This window comes from Scyliorhinus canicula, chromosome 18 (genome assembly GCF_902713615.1).
Source record: "Scyliorhinus canicula chromosome 18, sScyCan1.1, whole genome shotgun sequence".
NCBI lineage: Eukaryota > Metazoa > Chordata > Chondrichthyes > Carcharhiniformes > Scyliorhinidae > Scyliorhinus > Scyliorhinus canicula.
The window spans coordinates 47,733,307-47,755,133 of NC_052163.1; the positions used below are offsets into that span (position 1 = coordinate 47,733,307).

General features: G+C 47.2%; 1 protein-coding gene across 6 annotated transcripts in view; it reads left to right on the forward strand.

Moving 5' to 3' along the window:
• The window catches only part of b3gntl1 (UDP-GlcNAc:betaGal beta-1,3-N-acetylglucosaminyltransferase-like 1), a 432,810-nt gene that overhangs the window by 268,373 nt on the left and 142,610 nt on the right, over positions 1 to 21,827 (forward strand). For 5 of the 6 annotated variants that reach the window (XM_038777401.1, XM_038777405.1, XM_038777403.1 and 2 more), the window contains one exon: positions 10,995 to 11,090. The exons of the other annotated variant lie outside the window; for it this stretch is intronic. In XM_038777401.1, coding sequence (XP_038633329.1) covers positions 10,995 to 11,090 — 96 coding nt within the window. The remainder of the gene's footprint in view (positions 1 to 10,994; positions 11,091 to 21,827) is intronic. 6 annotated transcript variants of the gene reach the window in all.

Sequence of the window (21,827 nt, forward strand, 5' to 3'; positions counted from 1 at the left end):
AAAAACGTTTATTCTGTACTGTATCAGTTGTGCTTTGAAAGATTTTTCGCATTTTGGGTAAAAAAAAAATTTTTTTTATAAAACTCTAATGAAAATATGTATTTAAAAAAGTTTGAAACGCAGCTACGCTGGAGTGGACAGCCACTCCACCTTCGATCCTGCTGCTAGAGAAGATGGCCCAGTGGTGAGACTGCGTCGGGGAGATGTCCTCGCGCAGCTCCCGGCTATTTCTCCCGCCGCCTCCCAGTCCACCACCCATGTACCAATAAAATTCTGCCCTGTGACTCAGGTCTTGCTTTATTTCATATCATTTTAAAATTTAAATGTAAATTTTAGATTAAGAAGGACATGAATTTATATAGCTCCCTTCACAGTCTCATGGTGGCCCAGATTGTTTTGATGCCATCAGTACCTTTGATGTTTAATTACTGTTGAATTGTATCCATTTTTGCACAGCAAGGTCCAACCAAGAGAAATTTGATAATGATCAGAACATCTGTTTTGTTGATGTTTGTTGAGACATAGGTATTGACCAACACACTAAGCCAACTTACCCGCTTGTTAAAGAGCGCGTGGTGCGGAATTTACTGGCTGTTCACGCCGGTGGGATATTCCGGTCCCACCGACGGTGCATGGATTTCCTGGCGACAAGGGGTGCAATCAATGGGAAGTCACACTGACAACTACAGGAACGGAAAGTGTCGCAAGCGGTCCGCCTCCACCACTGAAAAACACCCGGTGGATTGCATGGTAAATACCGCCAGTCTTTGGGAGAGGAGATGGGGATTTGACTTAACATGTCACTCAAACTCTGACAGTGCAGCGCCTCCTGGATTCTGCGCTGCAATGTGAGCCTAGATTTTGTGCCCAAGTTTCTGGATTTGGATTTGAACCTTCAGCCCCAGAGGCGAGTGCACTACCCTTGTGTTTGCTATCTAATGTTTATGATTTCTGATTTCCCAAGAAAATTCCCAAACTCTCCCTGTTTCAAACTGTAGTTAAAAGAAAGGAAAGGCTTCTATTTATATAGCACTTTTCATAAACACAGTACATCTCAAAGAACCCTATAGCGTATGAAATACTTTTTGAAGTGTATTCACTATTGTAATATCAGAAACGGTAATATCCATGCGTTGATGAAATTGCCTTTATGGCTGAATAAAAGTAATGGTTTAAACAACACCTAGCTAATTCCCATGCCGAACTGTGAGAGAGAAATATACATTGATGCACCTAAACATCAGCTGGAGAAATACATTAGCGGGCACCCGGATAGTGAAATTTGCATTAAGAAGTCAAATTACCATCTTCCTTAAGATACTTTCACAAATGTTTTCATTTTCAAAGTGCATATATTTACTGATCTACGGTGGATAATATATTCCATTATATATTCCAGAAGTAACTTAACTCACTGCTGCCAAGGACCTTACTCAGCAACTTCTTTCCAAATTTCTTTAATGGTACCGCATCAGTAAGCCTGGCCTGCGACTCACTTCAACACCAGGGAGATCTGTTGGAAGATCTGTTAGAAGATATTACAACAGTATGGGGGGGCAATTCTCCCAAATGGAGCCTAAGTGTTCGCGCCGTCGTGAACGCCGTCGCGTTTAACGATGGCGCGAACCGGGCCCAAGTAGGACCGATTCTGTCCCACACAGAGGGCCAGCACGGCGCTGGAGTGGTTCACGCCGCTCCAACCTCCCTTCCCGGCGTCAAATGGGTGCCGCGCCAACCCGGGCATACGCAGTTGGGCCGCGCCAACCTGCGCATGCGCGGGGGACGTCTTCCGCGCGCGGCCCGACTCAACATGGCGCTGGTGTTCAGGGGCTGGCCGTGCAGGAATGTAAGCCCGGGAGGGGAGAAGCCGTCCTGTCGATCGGTGGGCCCCGATATCGGGCCACACCACATCGGAGGGACGAAGCCCCCCCCCCCCCCCCCCCCCCCCCACAGGCCGTGCCCCCGACCATTCACGCAGAGTTCCCGCCGGCAGCGACCAAGGGTGAAAGGCTGCGGCAGGACTCTGTTATATCCACACGGCCGATCGGCCCCTTCTGGGCCAGAGAATCGGCGGCCTCACCGAATCCAGCGGCCAGCGCCGCGCCAACTGCGCCGGCGCAAATGGTGCTGATTCTCCGCACCTTGGAGAATCGCGTGCCGGCACAGAGGCGTTGTGGCGTGGTGGCTGCGATTCTCCGGCCCGGCGCGGGGCTCGGCGAATAGCTCCCTATATTTCTGTAAAACACTAAGTGAAAATGCAAACAGGCAAGTAACCAGGATGTGGAGCAGCATGTGATCAGTGTGGTGTACGGGATTGGAAACCACTACTGTCTGGAGAGATTCACCAGTGCAACTGCTGTGTATTGTTTTATTCTCCTCCCTCTTGTGTTGCGGCTGCAGTTAATTTTTTTCTCTCTATTTTGCACTCTTTTGTCTTCTGCACAACAATGGCATCCGTGGACCCTGAAGCTTTTCCTGCCCAATTCAGAACTGATTGCCGAGCAAGACTCTAATCGATTTGCTGCTCCCATTAACCACCGATCTGGCCTAGTCCACAAGTCGGGTACTTACTGTTCTGAAAGCGCTGTCTCTAAGGGGAATGTGCCTCCCGGGGTTTCAATGTACACACAGCCTCTGTATCATACCAAATCCTGTCTGTGGCAATGTCACGTGCTCTTCAAATTCGCATCACTGCCACCATGTTGTGTTTCCATGTCTGCTTTACACAAACTCACCAAACCCACACCGGGACTGGCAAACTATATGTCGGTTCAATATATTTGAATATACAGTACAGAATGGTTCAGCATATAGACCTACTTTTTGGATTCAGCAACCATTACTAACTAGGACAACACAGCTCCAATTCATAAACCATGCTACTAGCTACTCTACACCCTGGTTTGTTGCTCATTTGCATATTCTCTTCGAGCGACATCACTACATTTACCATGTATTCACCATTCCTGCAGAAACTCCATCGCACAAAAAAAAAACATTTTTAGCTCTCAATTTCCAGGAAAACATTCACTTCAGTAGCTTTGAACATATGGGGCGGGATTCTCCGCCGGCGTGACTCCCCGTTTTGCCGGCGCCCGGGGGTTTCCCGACGGCGTGGAGCTGCCCCACAATGGGAAACCCCATTGACCAGCCGGCTTAACGGAGAATCCCGCCGGCGGGTCGGGGCAGAAAAGTGGCGCGGCGGGGAGAGAATCCAGCCCATGGTTTCTTTTCCTTTCAGCGGTCAAATGCACAACTCGCCCTATCCTGTATGCAGAACCCAAGCTCATTACAGTTAACCTGCAGTTCACCATGAGTAAATTTGTGGGAGATCTACTGCATTAAATAAAATTGAGGCAACAAGGAGGGAAAATTCAATCCAAATTTCAAGGAAAATTTCAAAACTGCTCAAATGTTGCTTTAGTCTCTGTCTTCAAGACTTTGGTTCACCGCCATGTGACTTGCTCCTTGAGGTAGGCATGGTGGCGCAGTGGTTAGCACTGCTGCCTCACCGGTGGGACGTTGCACATTCTCCCTGTATTTGTGTGGGTCTCGCCGCCACAACCCAAAGATGTGTAGGTGAATTAAATTGCCCCTTAATTGGAAAAAAATAATTGGGTACCTTAAATTTTTTTTAAAAACTCACTCCTTGGGAGCAAAATTGTGCTTGTAAGATCCAGATAATATATATTTTGGTGCTGACATTATCAGTATGTTGCAAACCACATTTGTTGCTTTGTACAAACACAATAATTAGGATCTTGTGCTTCTGGTGCCAAGTATTGCCGTTGCCTCACTTGAATATTCCAACAATTTTAGACCTTGTCCATCGACAAAGAAGTAGTTGTGTGTTGATTGTTTGGAAAGGTTTCAGCATCTTTCTTGTGACTGAAACAACAGGGTCTTTGTACCACTGCCGCCTGGAGCACAGGCATTGCTTCTCTATCCTACTTACCGCAGAGGGTTTAGATTTAATTAATCAGACTGAGATTGCAGACTGAATTGTCTGCTTTGTTAGTGTGCGTGCTGACGTATTGCTGAGAACAATTCCAACTTGGTGGTTCCAGCGATGTCTTGGAAGGGGTTAAGCTGTGCAATGGGATGGCATGCTGTGGCAAGAATGGACATGCTTTAAAACTCACTAATACTTTTCATGTGACAGAATACATTTAACTTCCAACAAAGTCAGATGCCTAGCTACCATTTTTCAAACTGTTTTTCTTCCGTTTGGGAACAGAAACTTAACTGTTTTGCATCAAGATTGTTCATGTGTATTTTCTGTGCCTGACCCTAGAGATGGATGATGTAATGTCAAGGATTGGAGCACCTTTTAGATTGCAATCTCGATCATATATTCCCGGGGGGGGTGGGGAATACAACTTCATCCTATTTTCTTTTTTAGTCTAAGTACAGCAACCTGACATTTTTATTTTACTCTGTTTAAAATGACAGATTTGAGGTTCCCCAGTTAGTCTAACATTTGAAGAAGGTTTTAAAAAATTATTTCACACACTGTGGGCATTGCTGACATTTGTTACCCATCCTTAATTGCCCTCCAACTGAGTTAAATAGCTTGCTAGGCCATTTAAAATGGCAGTGAACAGCCAGCTACATTAATGTGGATCTGGAGTCACAAGTAAGTCAGATAAGGATGGCAGATGATTTCCTTTAAAAGGGCGTTAGTGAACCAGATGAGTTTTTACGGCAATCAATGACGGTTCATTGCTCACCATCACTAAGATTAGTTTTCAATACCAGATTTTATTAATTGAATTAAATTCCACCAGCTGCCGTGGTGGGATTTGAACCTGCATCCCCAGAGCCTTAGCATAGCCCTCTGGATTACTGTTCTAAATTGGCCTTTGACACACTGCTTACCTCTGTTCAGCAATGAACATATTCTGATCTCTCAAGGTGCAACTATCAGAACCCTTCTTGGTAAGAGGTCTTACAACACCAGGTTAAGGTCCAACAGGTCTGTTTAAAATCACTAGCTTTTGGCGCGCAGCTCCTTCCTCATTCACCCGATGGTAGCATAGTGGTTAGCACAATTGCTTCACAGCTCCAGGGTCCCAGGTTCGATTCCCCGCTGGGTCACTGTCTGTGCGGAGTTTGCACGTTCTCCCCGTGTCTGCGTGGGTTTCCTCCGGGTGCTCCGGTTTCCTCCCACAGTCCAAAGATGTGCGGGTTAGGTGGATTGGCCATGATAAATTGCCCTTCGTGTCCTAAAAGGTTAAGTGGGGGTTGCAGGGTTACGGGGATAGGGTGGATACGTGGACTTCAGTAGGGTGATCTTTGTAAGTGCTGGTGCAGACTCGATGGGCCGAATGGCGTCCTCCTGCACTGTAAATTCTATGATCATTTTTTTAAAAGTTCCACAGCGACTGCATGGCTGGTAGGACTCAGCTGGTCAGACAGCATCTGTGGAGAGAAAGAGTTAATGGCCCGTAATTTCCTTGGAGTGGCAATCTCCTGTGGGAGGGGGGTGTCAGTCGGGGAAGCCGGGGGGAGGGGTGGGGGATGTCGAGGGTGGGGGTGGGGGGGGTGGGGGGTGGACTGCTAGGGGGTATTGCAAAGGGAGGGAAGGGCCACACTGGGAGTGGAGGTTGAACTGGGTCACATCGAGAAGGGGGGGGGGAGGGCTGGGTCAGGCCAGGGCTGGGGGTGGGGGTGAGGGGTGTGGATGGCAGTGTGGTGGGTTCTCTGGTGGGTCTTGTGTGCAGGTGGTGTCCCGTGCGAGACCAGATCTGGTTTTTAAATAGTTACTCTGGAACTAGAAGTGATTTTTTTCCCCCCTATCTCTTTCAGAGTAACTATCAGGGTAAAACTGGCAGAACCATCCAAAGTTAGCAATTTAAATCCCTTGTGTCAGATTGCTGCCAGCCCAGTGCAATGGTCCAGAGGAAGTTAGCGCTTCTGGGCAATTGCCAGTGGACACTTACATGGGAATATCCTCAAGGGATTCCCCAGTGCATCACTGTGTACCCCTTAAATGTGATGCTGGGGAGCCAATGTTTCAGAACAATTACCTTTCATCAGATTGATGCCTGACCTGCTGAGTTTTCCAGCATTTTCTATTTTTGTTTCAGATTTCCAACATCAGCATTATTCTCTAATAGCTGGAGTTAAGTTAACAGCAAATATGGCAAATAATCTGAACTCGCTAAACCTAACAGCATTGAGTTAAATAAGCAGTCAATTGTTTTAATCTACAAAATATTTTATGCACATTTAGCCGAATCTTGGAAATGTATCATATGAAATCTGCATTCTCCACTTATCGAGAAATGTAACATTTCTTAAATGCAAAAAAAGTGTAATGTAGCAAGCATGAGAGAAAATTTTCCCACAACAATGTGATAATGACCAGATAATCTGTTCGGTAATGTTGTTTGGTGGATATATATTGGCTGGGTAGAAGCTGCCTGCTCTTCTTCAAACCAATGCCATGGGATCTATTACATCCAGCTGAGAGGGCAGAAGGGCCTTAGTTTAACATCTATTCCAAGCCGGGGCCTGTTTAGCTCACTTGGCTAAACAGCTGGTTCATGATGCAGAGTAAGGCCCAGAGCAGGTTCAATTCCCATACTGGCTGAGGTTATTCATGAAGGCCCTGTCTTCTCAACCTTGCCCCTCGCCTGAGGTGTGGTAATCTTCAGGTTAAGTCCCCCTCAAAGGGGAAAGTAGCCAATGGTCATCTGGGACTGTGGTAACTAGTGGCAACCTTTATTCCAAGACAAATTTTTGAGATCTCACTCCCAAGTCTTACAACACCAGGTTAAAGTCCAGCAGGTTATTTAGAATCACCAGCTTTCGGAGCGCAGCTCCTTCATCAGGTGAGACTCTGAAAGCTAATGATTCCAAATAAGCCTGTTGGACTTTAACCTGGTGTTGTAAGACTTCTTACTGTGCCCACCTCAGTCCAACGCCGGAATCTCCACATCAATTTTATAAGAGTATGGGAATATAAGAAATAGGAACAGGAGATACACAAGCCTACTGAACCAATCAGTAAGATCATGGTCATTCTTCTATCTTAGTTCTGTTTTTCTGCTCAACCCCTATATGCCTTCATACCCTTACAGGCATAAGCCTCTCATAAGGACCTTGAACTCAACCCAATTAAAAGTGAGTGTTACCAGCTGGGCCACAATTGATACCATGAATGCAGTCCACACTTATGAAGAAGAAGTCAACCTCATTCATCCACTATTACATGCTGTAAAACTGTGGACGTAACCCCATTGTTTCATTGTACTGTCCAGTAGCAAATTAATGTCACACTGTCTGAAGTACCATGAGCACTGACATAATGTGTATAGTTGTCACTGCAATAGGATAACCACACAAAGCCCATTCACAATGTCCTTATTTTGTCTAGTTCACAAGCACAGCTTCATTATAGGAAAGCTGTGTGGTATTCCAACTTGTCAGAGCATTGTTTATTTATGACACATGCAGTCAGAATCTGAAGCTGCCCTAATGAGGTCACCTAGAGTGTAAGCTGTGTGTCCACAATTTTTGGGATAGTTATATCACTTGTGATTAAAATATGCCCCATCTGGTTCAAGCAGCTTGAAATTAGATGATGTTTATGTGGTCATCAGGCTGCAAAGAGATTGGAAATACAATCTCTAGCTGAACATACCAAAGAATTCTGTCAGACAGGGTTCCAAATTGGTATGAATTGCAATATGGATGTTCTGTCTTATAGACGGATGCTTTATGAAAAGCTGGACACATTACAGGTGGCACGGGAGCACATTGGTAGCACTGTTGCTTCACAGCGTCAGGGACCCGGGTTTGATTCCTGGCTAGAGTCACTGTCTGTGCAGAGTCTGCACATTCTCCCTGTGCCTGCATGGGTTTCCTCCGGGTGCTCCCACAAGTCCCAAAATACGTGATTGTTAGGTGAATTGGACATTCTAAATTCTCCCTCAATGTACCCGAATAGGCACCGAGTGTGGCGACTAGGGGATTTTGACAATACTTCATTGCCGTGTTAATGTAAGCCTACTTGGGACACTAATAAAGATTATTATAAAGAATTGGGTATCAGGAATGCCAATTAATGCAGCTTTAAAGGACTAGAACTTTGATATTTTTCCCTGTCGTTCTGCTTTTCAGAAATATTTCTCTTTATAAATTGAATGCTGATGTTATCATTGAAAAGTATTGTTTGGGAAAGATATAAACTCACAGTACAAAGGACTGGTGGAGGCAGTTTGGCACAATGCAACATCCCATAAGAAATATTTTAATATTTTACACATCAGAGGCCCCCGCCCCGGGGTTGGACCCCCACCACCCCTCACACGCCAAGGTCCCGCCAGCCAAGAGCAGGTTAGAACGGCGCCAGCAGGACTCGGCTCTTTACCTACGGCCGCTCGGCCCAGCTGGGCCGGAGAAGCGGCGGGCAGGCTGCAGAGAATCGCATGCCAGTGTGGGGGCAGTGTGGCCCGTTCGCGGGGATTCTCCGCCTGGCGCGGGGCTGGGAGAATCCCGCCCAATTCTTTATTAACTGCTCTCTTCACCTGTCCTGCCACCTTCAATGATATAAGCACATACACACTCAGGTCCCGCTGCTCCTGCACCACCTGATTTAATATTGACTGTCCATGTTCTTCCTGCCAAAATGCATCACCTCACACGCCTCTGCATTTAACTCCATCTGCCACTTCTCTGCCTATTCCACCAACAGGATTTTTGCTTTAGAAATCCATGCTGTCTCTTCCTAATCGACCAATATTTTTCCATGTGACTACTAATTTTATCCTGATTAATTGTTTCGAGAAGCTTCTCCACAACTGAAGTTAAACTGACTGGTCTGTAATTGTTGGGCTTACCCTTACAACCGTTTTTGAACAATTCTCCCCCTTTGGCACCTCCCTGAGTCTAGGGAAGACTGGAAAGTTATTGCCAGCGCTCCAGCATTTTCCACTCGCTTCCTTCAATATCCTTGGATGCACCTCAGCATGGTGGCATAGTGATGCTGCCTCACAGCGCCAGGAACCAGGTATCAATTCCAGCCTTGGGTGACTATCTGTGTGGATTCTATGGAGTTCACCCAGTCCCGGTGCCTTGTCAACTTTAAGTACCAAAGGTCTATTCAACTCTTCCTTCTTATCAAATTTGAACCCTTGTAGTGGCAGAGCTTCCTCCACTGTCACCATCACTTGGTTAGCATCTACCACGCACGGGCAGCCGGTAGCACAGTAGCACAAATGGATAGCACTGTGGCTTCACAGAGCCAGAGGTCCCAGGTTCGATTCCCCGCTGGGTCACTGTCTGTGCAGAATCTGTACGTTCTCCCCGTGCCTGTGTGGGTTTCCTCCGGGTGCTCCGGTTTCCTCCCACAGTCCAAAGACGTGGGAAAGATGTGGCCATGATAAATTGCCCTTCATGACCAAAAAGGTTTGGAGGGGTTATTGGGTTACGGGGATAAGGTGGAAGTGAGGGCTTAAGTGGGTCAGTGCAGACTCGATAGGCCGAATTACCTCCTTCTGCACTGTATGTTCTATGTTCTATGTACCACTTTGATAAAGCCGGATGCAAAGTGTGCATTTCATACCTCACCCGTGCTACCATGTGTAAATTTCCTTTTAGGTTACTAACCGACCCAACTCCTCCTTTTAACACCATTTCACAATTTTATATTCCTGTGGAAGATTTTGGGATTCACCTTTATGTTGGCTGCCAGTCCCTCTTTGTTTCCCAATGTGCTTCTTCATCTCCCTTTTGAACCTTCTGTATTCTTCTTCATTGTCAATTCTTTTTTCCATCTGATACCTGTCAAAAGCACATTACTGTTCTTAATCACAATTTCTATTTCATTTTTCATCCAGGAAACTCTGGATTTGTTTGCCCTACATCTGCCTTTTGTGGTAACATACCATTATTTTTTGAACGTAGCCCATTGTTCAGCGACAGTTTTACCCACCAACCTTTGGATCCAGTCTAACCCGCCCAGCTCCAATCTGGCCCCATTGAAGTCAGCTCTCTCCCATTATCCTAAACCTTAAAATGCAATGATCACTGTCTCCTAAATTTCCCCCCACTGACACTTGATCTTGGCCCACCTCATTGTCAAGACCAGGCCCAAAAGTGTGCCTTTTCTTGTTGGACTGGACAAGAAAACTTTTCCTGAGCACAATCTAGGAGCATTTTCCCTCGCCACCCTTTTCACTGCTACTGTCCCAGTCTATATTAGGATAGTTCAAGTATTTCATTATAGCTACTCTATAATGCTTGCATCGCTCTGTAATTTCTGTACTGGTACTATCTGTCTCTTGTTGCATTTTGTGCACCCTGTTATTCCTCTCTAATCTTCTCCCTTGGTTCCCACGCCCCTGCCAAGATAGTTTAATGCCCTCCCTGCAGCACTGGCAAGGAACTCAGTCCAGCTATGTTCAGGAGCAACCTGCCCGGCTTGTACCTGTGCCATCTCCCCCAAAGACAGTCCCAGTATCCCATAAATCCCTCCTGCATCATCTTTCCAGCCGCACATTAATTTGCCTTATCCTCCTGTTTGTGTACTCACTTGCAGATGGCATTTGTGAAAATTGTAGAAATGCACCTTTTTCTGTAATTGTCTTGATGTTTAACATGGTGGTTCTGATGGGTTATTATTGTATTGGCAGTCAATGGCACAGGTTAGGGTCAATCTAAGACTGATAGCCAATCTTCTCAATTTACCACCCAAGTAGAGAAGAGAAGAGATCCATGAAGAAATATCAAGATGGGGGTCACACCTAGGTAGCAGTTGGCATCTCCTGAAATTAGTAGCAGCATGGAAACAGGCCACACACCTACATCCTCAGCAGCAATGAACAGATGGATAAAGGAATAGGAGACTGTGATACAAAGAGAAGCCACAGATCGAGTTACATTTTAAAAGTAAAGTGGCTCGGCTGCTCGTCGGTAGAAAACTTCTGGTGCATGGTGGGGCAGTTAATCCGCAGGTTGTTTAACAAAACTCATTCTCCTCTTGCCAGGTGTTCACTTCCCATGGTCCCACTGTCATCATGCCAACTTGGTTCTGTTCTCGGGAATGGCTTGACCACATTGGGACGTTTGACGAAGGTGGAAAGGTGAGTACTGCTGTCCACGCAGAATAAATTGAACGGAAAGGATCGCAGGCCTTCATCTGGGTTACCTCACAGTTTGCACAGAAACAAATAAAACAGACACACAGTTCCTTACTGAACTGAGCAAATCATTGGCAACTCTGCAGTTTTAAAGGTATTCAGTTAATTTGATTGTAATTAACTCTTGAGGACATACAGCAAAATAAAGTCATGTCGCTCATTTTAAAATTTTGACCCCTCAATTTAACTACGCTACATTTCCACAGGAATTTGACTTGTGCATTAAGTACGCACAATAGCATCTGGACCAGTGGGACCTTTGCTCTTTCCCTGTGGGAAAGTACCCGGGCTCCTTTGGGCATATTGTGGCATCATTGAAAGCATAGGCCGGGAATCAGAGGCCAAGGTCAGGTCTCAGAGACTGAGCTGAATAGGAGACCAAGTGTGTATCACCCGTCTTGTGTTGCCCAGAATTCAGTATGTTGTGAGATACTTTCTCTGGAGCTCCCTTCTCCCCACCAGTCCACTTCACATCAATGGTGCATTCCCTTGTTTCTCTGCCATCTGGGGAGAGAGCATTAGGTTAGATTTCCACACCACACCCTTCTTAGGCACAACTTTAATTTGTTTTTATAGTATTGGCATCACTGGCTGGGTCAGCATTTTTATTGCTCATCCCGAACTGCCCTTGAGACTGTGGTGGTGAGCTGCTTTCTTGAACAGTCGTAGTCCATTTGGTGTAGGTACAACCACAGTGCTGTTAGCGAGTTCCAAGATTTTGACTCAACGGCATTGTAGTAATGGCAATATATTTCCAAGGCAGGATGATGTGTGGCTTGGCAGGGAACTGGTAGGTGTTAGTGTTCCAGTACATCTGCTGCCCTTGTACTTCTAGGTGGTAGAGATCATGAGCTTAGAAGGTGTTGTCAAAGGAACTTTGGTTAGTTGTTGCAAGGCATCTTGTAGATGGCGCACACTGCTGCTACTGTGTGCCAGTGGTGGAGTGAGTAGATGTTGAAGGTGGTGGATCGGGTGCCAATCAAACGGGCTGCTTTGTCCTGGATGGTGTTGAGCTTCTTGAGTGCTGTTGGAGCTGCACCTATCCAGGCAAGTGGAGAGGATTTCATCAGACTCCTGACTTGTGCCTTGGAGATGATGGACAGGCTTGGGGAGTCAGGAGGTGGGTTACTCACTGCAAAATTCCCAGCCTCTGACCTGCTCTTGTAGCCACAGTATTTATATGGCTGGTCCAGTTCAGGGTCTGCAGAGTGACTTTAATGGTGACCTTGAAGAAGACTGTCAACATTTCATCAGGAGCAACAATGCCCTGCATTTATCTTCAATGTAGGAAAACATCCCGAAGTATTTCACAGGAGCATAATCAGAGAAAAATTAATACTGAGCCAATGCAGGAGATTTTAGAGTGGATGGCCAAACAATCCCTTAGTCAAAGAAGTTAGTTTAAGGAGTGTCTTAAAGGAGGAGTGCGAGTTGGAGAAAAATAATGAGGCTTGGGGAGAGAATTATAAAGCGAAGGACCTAGATTACAAGAAGCCAGAGTTCAGGAACATAGTAGAGTCCTCAGAGGGCTGTAGGAGCTTGCAGAGAAAGGGAGGGATTTGAACAGGAGGATAAGAATTTTAAAATCAAGGCATTGGTGCATGGCCCAGTCTGAAAGTTAAAAAGAGAAGGGGAAAATTCTAAAGCTACGTGACCCTTGGATCATAAAATCCCCCCATTGAAAAAAACTCTCACTCAAATTTGAAAGAAACCATCGTGTGCCTTATCCACAGCACCTATTTTCTGAATGTTTGTGTTCAGTTAATGGTTCCATCGTATCACTGAGATTCATTAGTGTCTACTTCAAAAGGATTCAAATGCCAAGTACTAAAATAAATTGTGCTGCAAAGGAATTTTATTTTAATTGGGATTGATCCTGGTTGATGGGGAGTTGCTGGTTCTTTGATGTAAACAGAAAAGTGCAGTAATTGATGCACACAGGGACAGCATGCCAAGGTCGAAAGTGAAGAATTGCAGATCCAGCTCAAAGTGTCAGAACGGCTGAGATACAACACATGCTCTGTAGGAAGAGTGGGAGGGAAAGCTGGCTGTGATGCAGTTCCCTGATCGTTACGATCCATTCCTGCTACAATCAAGGTCAGTTTGTCCAAGGAACATACCGGGAATTGTTTTCAGAAGAGTTCATCCTTTTCGTCCGGTGCTACCTATTGATGCACAAAGGTAAATTAGTTCTAAGCCTGCACTTTTGATTGAAGCAATTCCCAGAAAAGCCACGCCCAGCAGGCACCACCAAGGGGCTGGACTGTTACCTGTACGACACCTCAATCGCTGAACGTTGGAAAAGAGGAAACAAACCTGCTTATTCATTCTCGTCTTTCAGCTGCTTGGTGAGACTGTAGGGAATGGGAGAAGTGTTCAATGATCTAAAATGTTCTTATCAGACATGGATCTGGGCCAAAGTGCAGATGCTCAGCATGTTCATTCAATCAGTGACATGGTAAACATCTACTGGTACCCAATGAAGAAACCAGAAACACATCATAAATAAATTTAATGTTTGAATTAAGCCCTTGATTCCCTGTATTGCGAGTTTAAAGCCTTCAAAAGAGCAATTAAATTGCAAGCCAGTTCTGAGATTGAAAGCTGGAAACAGGCTCGAACTAGATTAGTCCGAGCAAGTTCCTGGTGTATAATTACATTGTGGGTTTGGCAAGAGGCCCAAAGAAGCGTTATCAGTCTGTATTCTCAACAGAGTGATGCGTTAGACACAAGACTCCATTTCCTCCCCGATGTCCTTGAACATGTTGTGCCTCGAAGATTCCTGCCCTTCCACCATTCCTTATTTGCATCATTTTGCTTAAGGTTCTGTCCTCCCCAAATCACAACAATGGACCTAACCACAATTGAACAATATTCCCCAACGTTGGTTATTTCTCCCTCCTCATTCTTCTCAAACTTACTGCAAACTCAGAGATGGCAAATCACACTACCCTCCTCCAGGCACCTCTCCTCCATTGGCCAGTTCAGCGTGGAATGGCCACACTGGAGACCAGACTTACCCATGTCTTTCTAGCCAGAGCATCACCAGCAATAGCTTTCTTTCCAACCTCACCTAAATCTCTCAAGGATCTATTCTTGACTCCTCTCCTCTTCCTCCTCTATGTGTTGCCTGGGGTCAGCTCCTACATATAGCCCAATGATAACCACCTTCATGACCTCTCCACCGGCTCTACCAGTCCTCCTACTGCCCTGATGCTATTCGACTTTTTGTCCCACGTCTAGTCTTAAATGAGCTGTAATTTCCTCCAGCTAAACAATGGACAGACAAAGGCCAATGTTTTTTGGCACCCAATACAAGTTTCATACCCTTGCCACTGCTTCATGCACCGCTGTGATATTCAAATAAACTGCACCAGAGCCACTGGGCACTGATTGAAGGGACGGTCGCAAGGGACGGCCGCATGGATTTCTCAACAGAAACTGGCTGTTTTCAAATGTGCAGAGGTTCAACACTCAAAACAGCCCCCCGGCATGGATATTCTTGACTTGGGAATGGTAGTGTGATTGGCCGACTCTGCGTTTGCAGAGGTTTGAGGAGCATGAGAAGGGAGAATGAATCACTGTGAGAGGATGTTGTTTAATTGTGGTTAGGTCCATTTCTATGCTGTGGGGAGGACAGAATCTTAAGCAAAAGGATGCAAACAAGGAATTGTGAAAAGGGAAGGATCTTGCAGGCAGAGGCGGATTTACAGTTAGTGAGGCCCTATGTTCAGCTTCATTATTAGGGCCCCCACCACCACCCCATGCCGGGACCTGAAGGCCAAAGTCCATGCATCTCTCCCCCAACACTCTCCCCCTCACTACCCCGTATCCACACTCCCTCTTCACCCCAACCCTCACACACACTCTCTCTTCACCCCACCCCTCAGAAACATGCTCTCTTCCCTCCCAGCCCTCGCACACACTCCCTCTTCACCATCACTCTTGCAATCTATGTCTTCCATCTTCTCTTCCATCACCCCATACCAAAGCCTGAAGACCAGAGCCCATCCCCTCACATTCTCTCTTCCTCCCCTACCCCTTACACACACTCTCTTCCCCCCCCCCCACCCCTCACAAACATGTTCTCTTCCCCCGCCCCACTCCACATGCACACTCCCTCTTCGCCCCACCCCTCGCAGGCGCTCTCTCTTCCCTACATAGCACTGTTTCTCCCCACCCAAACCCGAGAGAGCGTGGGGGCACTCTCTCTCTCCCTGCCTACCCTCACAATCACTGTCTCCGACCTTACCCCACCTCATCTCCAGTGGCATGGTGGGAAATTATACGTTGCAAAAGCTCAAAGAAAACAATATCGCCATATAATTTCACAATCTTCTTTTTACATTGTTTCCAACATTTGAGTTCCTAAATGTCAGTGGAACTATGTGTTTTCAGTGAAAATTATTAGTGTTGGTTGGCACCGTATTTCAAGCCATGAATCATTTAAGCATTAGTCTTTAGCATAGCCAGGATTTGAGTATGCAACAGTTTAATTATGCAATTCAAACCTATTAAAAACATAAATTACAGAGCTTTGCTTACAAAATATTTGGGGGAAAACTGGGTAAGTAGAGTTAAGATACAGCTCAGCCATAATTGCAGAGCAAGATCAGGGGGTTGAATGGCCTACTGTTGATCCTATGTACCTGAGCAGATATCAATGAATGGGATTTGGCACATTTATGCAAACATTCATGCATCAAGCTCTTTCTCCAGTCAATTCAAACTAGTCTAGGGCCGGGATTCTCCGAGCCCATGCCAGGTCGGAGAATCGGCGTTGACGCCGCAAATTCCTGCCCCGCCGCTCAGACGCCGGGACGCGATTCTCTGGCGAGTGGAAATCGGCACTGAATCAACACTGAGCCTGGATTTTGGAGAATCCCTGCCCTGGTCTCAAAGAACTATTAGTCAGCTAAATTAATGGCCTGCATAGTACCTGACTAAGGGCGCGACTCTTCCAGCCTCATGCCGGGCCGGTGAATCGCCGCAACATTGCCATGCCGCCCCGACGCCAGCCCGCGATTCTCTGAGGTGTGGAGAATCGGCGCCATTTGCGGCGGCGTATTTGGCGCAGCGCGGTCGCGGGCCACTGTCCGCGGCCAGGCCGCCAACCCTCCGGCATGGATGGGCCGAGCGGCCGCTCGGAAATGGCAGAGTCCTTTATTATAAGAGATAACTTTATTATAGCGATGCCACCTGTTAGTTGTTTTTTTTCCACTGCATTTTTGGCATTCAATTGTGGCTTTAGTTAGCTTCAACTGTATCTGATACCTATATATACAATGTTGCCAATGTTTTATATTTCGTAAGAAGTCTCACAGCACCATGTTAAAGTCCAACAGGTTTATTTGAAATCACAAGCTTTCGGAGCGCTGCTCCTTCAGGTGAAGCGGAGGCAGATTCACAATCACAGCATACATAGGAGAGACACTATTGCAAGATAATTACAGCTTGGAATGTGCAGAATGGTTGGAATGTGAGTCTTTACAAGTAAACAAATCTTTGCAGGAACAGACAGTGTGAGTGGTGTGAGTGATAATCACAGGTAATCGAGGTGTGAATTGTCTCAAGCCAGGAGAGTTAGTAGGATTCTGCATAACCTCAAACAGACCATTGGTCTTAGCAAACTATCTAGCCTTCTGGAGAACGGCGACCCCGACACCACACAATCCTGCCACGGCAACCTCTGCAAGACATGCTGGATCATTTACATGGATATTACCATCACACCTGAGAACACCACCCACCAGGTACACAGGGCGCAATTCTCCGCACTCACGACGGTGCGGAGAATAGCGTGGCTCGTAAAATTTTACGGCCACGCTGGCCCGACGCCCTCCCGCTATTCTCCCCCCCCCGCCCCCCCCCCCACGCCCGACTCACGATACGAATCGCTGCCGCCGTTTTTTTACGGCCAGCAGCGATTCTCAGCTGTTCGATGGGCCGAGTTCCCAGCCCTTTACGGCTGTTTTTACGAACGGCAAACACACCTGGTTTGGCCGTTCGTAAAAACGGCCGTAAAGTCCCGATTTTTAAAACCATGGCACCGATTGGCACGGCAGTACCACGGCCGTGCCAAGGGTGCCATGGGCCCGCGATCGGTGGGCACCGATCGCGGGCAGCGGGTCCGATGCCCGCGCACTCTTTGTCCCTCCGCCGCCCCGCTGTATCCATTCGCGGGGCGGCTGAGGGGCATCCCGGCCCGCGTATGCGCGGGTTTCGCGCAAATGCGCGATGACGTCATCTGCGCATTTGCGTGGGTTGGAGTCTTCCAATCCGCGCATGCGCGGCTAACGTCATATGACGCGTCAGCCGGCGCTAACTCTGGCAAGCGGGCTTAACGAAATTCGTTAAGCCCGCGATGCCGGAGTTTACGGCGGCGGCATGCTATCCCCGACCGGGGACCAGAATCGGTTCCCGGTCGGGGAGGGGGGGGCTGGCGTCAAACCCGCCCGGATTTGACGCCAGCCTTACGATTTCTCCCCCTCTGGGAGAATCGCGCCCACAGTACATACACATGCGACTCGGCCAACGTTGTCTACCTCGTATGCTGCAGGGAAGGATGTCCCGGGGCATGGTACATCGGGGAGACCATGCTGACGCTACGGCAACGGATGAACGGACACCATGCAACAATCACCAGGCAGGCATGTTCCCTTCCAGTCGGGGAACACTTCAGCAGTCAAGGGCATTCAGCCGCTGATCTTTGGGGAAACATTCTCCAAGATGGCTTTCAAGATACACGACAAAGCAGAATCGCCGAGCAGAAACTGGTGGCCAAGTTCCGCACGCATGAGGACGACCTCAACCGGGACCTCAGGTTCATGTCACATTGCATGTAACCCCCATCATACTGTCCAGGTCTGTAGAATCCTACTAACTGTAATTATCTTGCAGTTGTGTCTCTCCTATATATGTCGCGATTGTGAATCTGCCGCCACTTCACCTGATGAAGGAGCAATTTAGCATTATGAGACCAAGCCAGGGTGCCATTTAGTACTGGTCGGCACAAATGTGGATCAGTCATAACAGCGCCTGGGGGAGGGGTGTCTTTCTGGCCATTGGAGACCCCGGGGTGGTCGGGGAAAGGGCATGGTGGCACCCTGGCATCTGAGCACATTGGCACTGCCAGTCAGGCACCCTGGCAGTGCCACCCTGGCGTGCATGGCTGGCACTTTCAGTGTGCTAGGGTGCCCGGGTGTCAATGCCTTCTGAAAGTTTGTGATTTCAAACAAACCTGTTGGACTTTAACCTGGTGTTGTGAGACTTCTTACTGTGCCCACTTCAGTCCAATGCTGGCATCTCCACATTATATGTTGTGAAATAGTTATTTTTTAGGTTACTTTCCCTATGTACTTTCATTAAGATAATTAGATTTCAGCTTAGCATATACTCTCCTATTTATGAAAAGGACATAACAATATTTTCTGACTATAGATGTAAATAAATGTAAGAAAAAAAATAAAGAGCACATTTTAGTTAAAGTCCACTCAATGGCGTGTTTAGTGGGGTGTTTCAGCGCCAAGAAACATCCCGCTATCCAAAGATACTTTGCTTTTTTTTACATCAGGAAGTTACTCTCCGGCGAGGTCGAACTTGGAGGGATTTCCTGCTGGCGAGCTTCAAAGGCTCCTCGCAGATGAGGGTGCCATTTTGTCCAACAGCCCCGATTTCCCTCCCACTCACCTCCCCGAGAACCGACCAACCCTCCCAACCATCACTCCCCCTCCCAACCCTCACTCAACTTGGCAAGGACCTGCGGCCCTGACACTTGGCAGTGCTAACCGACACTTGGGCATCCTGGCATTGACACCTGGGCAGTGCCAAGGTGTTCAGATGCCAGGGTGCTACCATGCCCTTTCCCCGCCCGACCACCCCAGGGCCTGCAAAGACACCACTCCCCAGGTGCGGTCATGACTGGTCCACGCCTGTTTCGACCAGTACTAAATGGCCCCCTGGCTTGTTCTTCCACGCACGGCCGGTGAGTCCCAGGTGCTGGGTGAATCCGCCGTCCTGGTCCTTAAATGAGCCATAAGGCTAATTTTAATATTCAGATCTGGATCTATCACAGCGAGGGCGAGATGTAGATCTTGCAGGGCGATTGACAATCAGCCCTGCACTGAGTCCGATTTGTGGCTCATACGTGATTCACCCGTTGCGCTCGGATCTGTGTCAGGCGCAATGGGGTCGCTAATTTGCACCCAAAGTTATTTCCATCAGCCAGCACACGCCAGTCTCTACTTTTGAAACCTTTCTATATATAAAAATTGAACTAATTCTCACTGTAAGTATCAAGTTGTCTGCAGCAATAATTTTCTCAACCAATGAAATTTGATGGTACGATGGGTGGGATCCCCCCCCCCCCCCCCCCCCCCCCCCCAATGAGTGCATCTTTGTAGTGGTAGAGGCCACCTGCCATTGGCTGACAAAGGGATCCTTCTGGTCCTGCTACTGTCAATGGGGTTTCCCGTTGTTTACACCCTCCACCGCCAGAGGGAATGGCCGGAAAATCCCATGCAGTGACTATTGATATGAGTTGAGGGGTTGGTAGGACATGGAATGTTGCCACCAGAAACAGTGGCTGGTTCAGAATCCATCATATGGTTCAGATCTGAAATAACAAAAGAGAAGAATGGAAAATTGGACGATGTAGATAGTTGTGTCTGAGAGCTGTGCAGTTGCAATGATCGGCCAAGTCGCTTCCTTCTGTGCTTTGAAATTCTATGGTTCCCACATGGAACATGTTCTCAGATGTACTGCCACTGATTAAATCCATTACTTCCCAACATGTTGCGTAAGGAAAGAATCCTTGCCTGTACCCTCAACTAGTTTTTCCCTGCCACACTATCTATTCAATATGATAATACACCCTAGCGCCTGACAAATTATCATTGTTTCATAATATACATAGCGAATTTTAAGTATTGTTGTGCTTCAAATGAAGTGGTTGACAATAATTCTGATGTCCAAAAAAACAACTATATTCTTTGCGAATTTGGCATTACATGACCCAAGTCTTGATCCTTATAAAATATTTATTAGGTGGGATGTCTAAAGAGGTCGCAGCACTGGTGTTGCGATTCTATAATAGAGGGCATTGCCTGATTAGCTTTTGCTCACGATATCACAAAGGCCATTAATCAAAAAACAGAATGCACTGTTCTTTCTGCAGGAATGCAGGCTTCAAGTGGACTGACTTGGTCTTGCCTCAGTGTTACGTTAAGGGATTTACCTGCAGAATATGCTTCTCTCTTCGAGAGAGAGATGGCGGTGGACTTCTGTATGCCACATCCAACTACAATGGCAGCTGCCCCTTAAACACTTCCAGTAGCCAACTGCTTCACAATGTCAGGTGGCATCTGTAATATGGGCTCACACCTGAAAGAACGGAGCCAATTTCTGGAGACAAACGAGTCTCCCACAGACACACACACAGGTACTGACTGTGTCAGTCCTACTCCCACTGTTACTCCCACATACACAAAAAATGACAATTGGCCTTTTCCTACTGGGGGACGCGGTAGGGTGAAGGAGCGGGGGAAATGGGGGTGAAGGAGGGTGGAAATGGGGGTGAAGGAGTGTGGAAATGGAGGGTGAAGGAGGGTGGAAATGGGGGGGTGAAGAGGAGAGGATGAGTAGTGAAGGAGGGGAGAATGGGGGCGTGAAGGAGGGTGAAGGATGAATGATGAGGACTGAAGGGGATGGGGGAGTGAAGGAGGGGGGAATAAGGTTGTGAAGGAGAGGAGGATGGGGGTTGCTGAAGGAGTGGCGATAGGGCAGAGGCGATTAAATGCCTGCGGTACTGGTTCCTGTTGCTGAGGCTGGGAATTACAGGTGTGCACCTCCAACTCCAGACAGGCCTTTGTGACAACCCTTCTCGCTCACACTTTCTCAGATTTAAATTCCTGAACACTGGCTCCAACACCCACTGCATTCCATCAGGCACCACAGGATGGGTCTCCCCCTGATTTTGTATTGACGCTCCCCGCTGTGTGGATGGCTGGCCACAGGCAGTATGGGTAATCTGGTCATGAAGGGGTGAATGTCTCCGCCGCACCTGAGCAGTATTGTAAGCTGTAGCGAATCAGATAAAACCCACCCTCTCATCTATGCTTGGCTGAGAATACTGACTGACTTTTGAATTGTGGGCAGGTTTGCAATGTATGTCTCTACCTGAATGGCTATGAAAGACATCAAAGAGTCTCAATTTTGGGGCCCACCTGCCTTTGGGGACACCGTGCCAGGGCGCGCAGTGTGTTTCATTGTAAATCGAGCCCAGCTTGTAGGCACAACATGTTCAAGGACATTGTGGAGGAAATGAGGTCTTGGGTCAAAAACACCACTCTATTAGGAATATAGACTAATAGCAATTCTTTAGGCCTCTTGCCAAAGCCATTCTGTAATTTGTCAACAGGAGATTGTCAGGAACAATCATGTTTGGAAAACAGTGAGAGTAATGGCACCTACCTTCATTGAAGTACAAATCAGACAACAACTTCCAGTGGCCGCACATGTTCAGTTGAACATATAAATCAGGAATTCCCAGACTGAGGTACCTTGCATCTCCAGAAGCTGTATGAGTTATTGAAATACCAGAACCAGTATGGCTTTCCTTTATTTACATCCAATATATGTGAAGTAAGCTGGCCAGAAAATGTCAGGGCTAGTCAGTTCCAG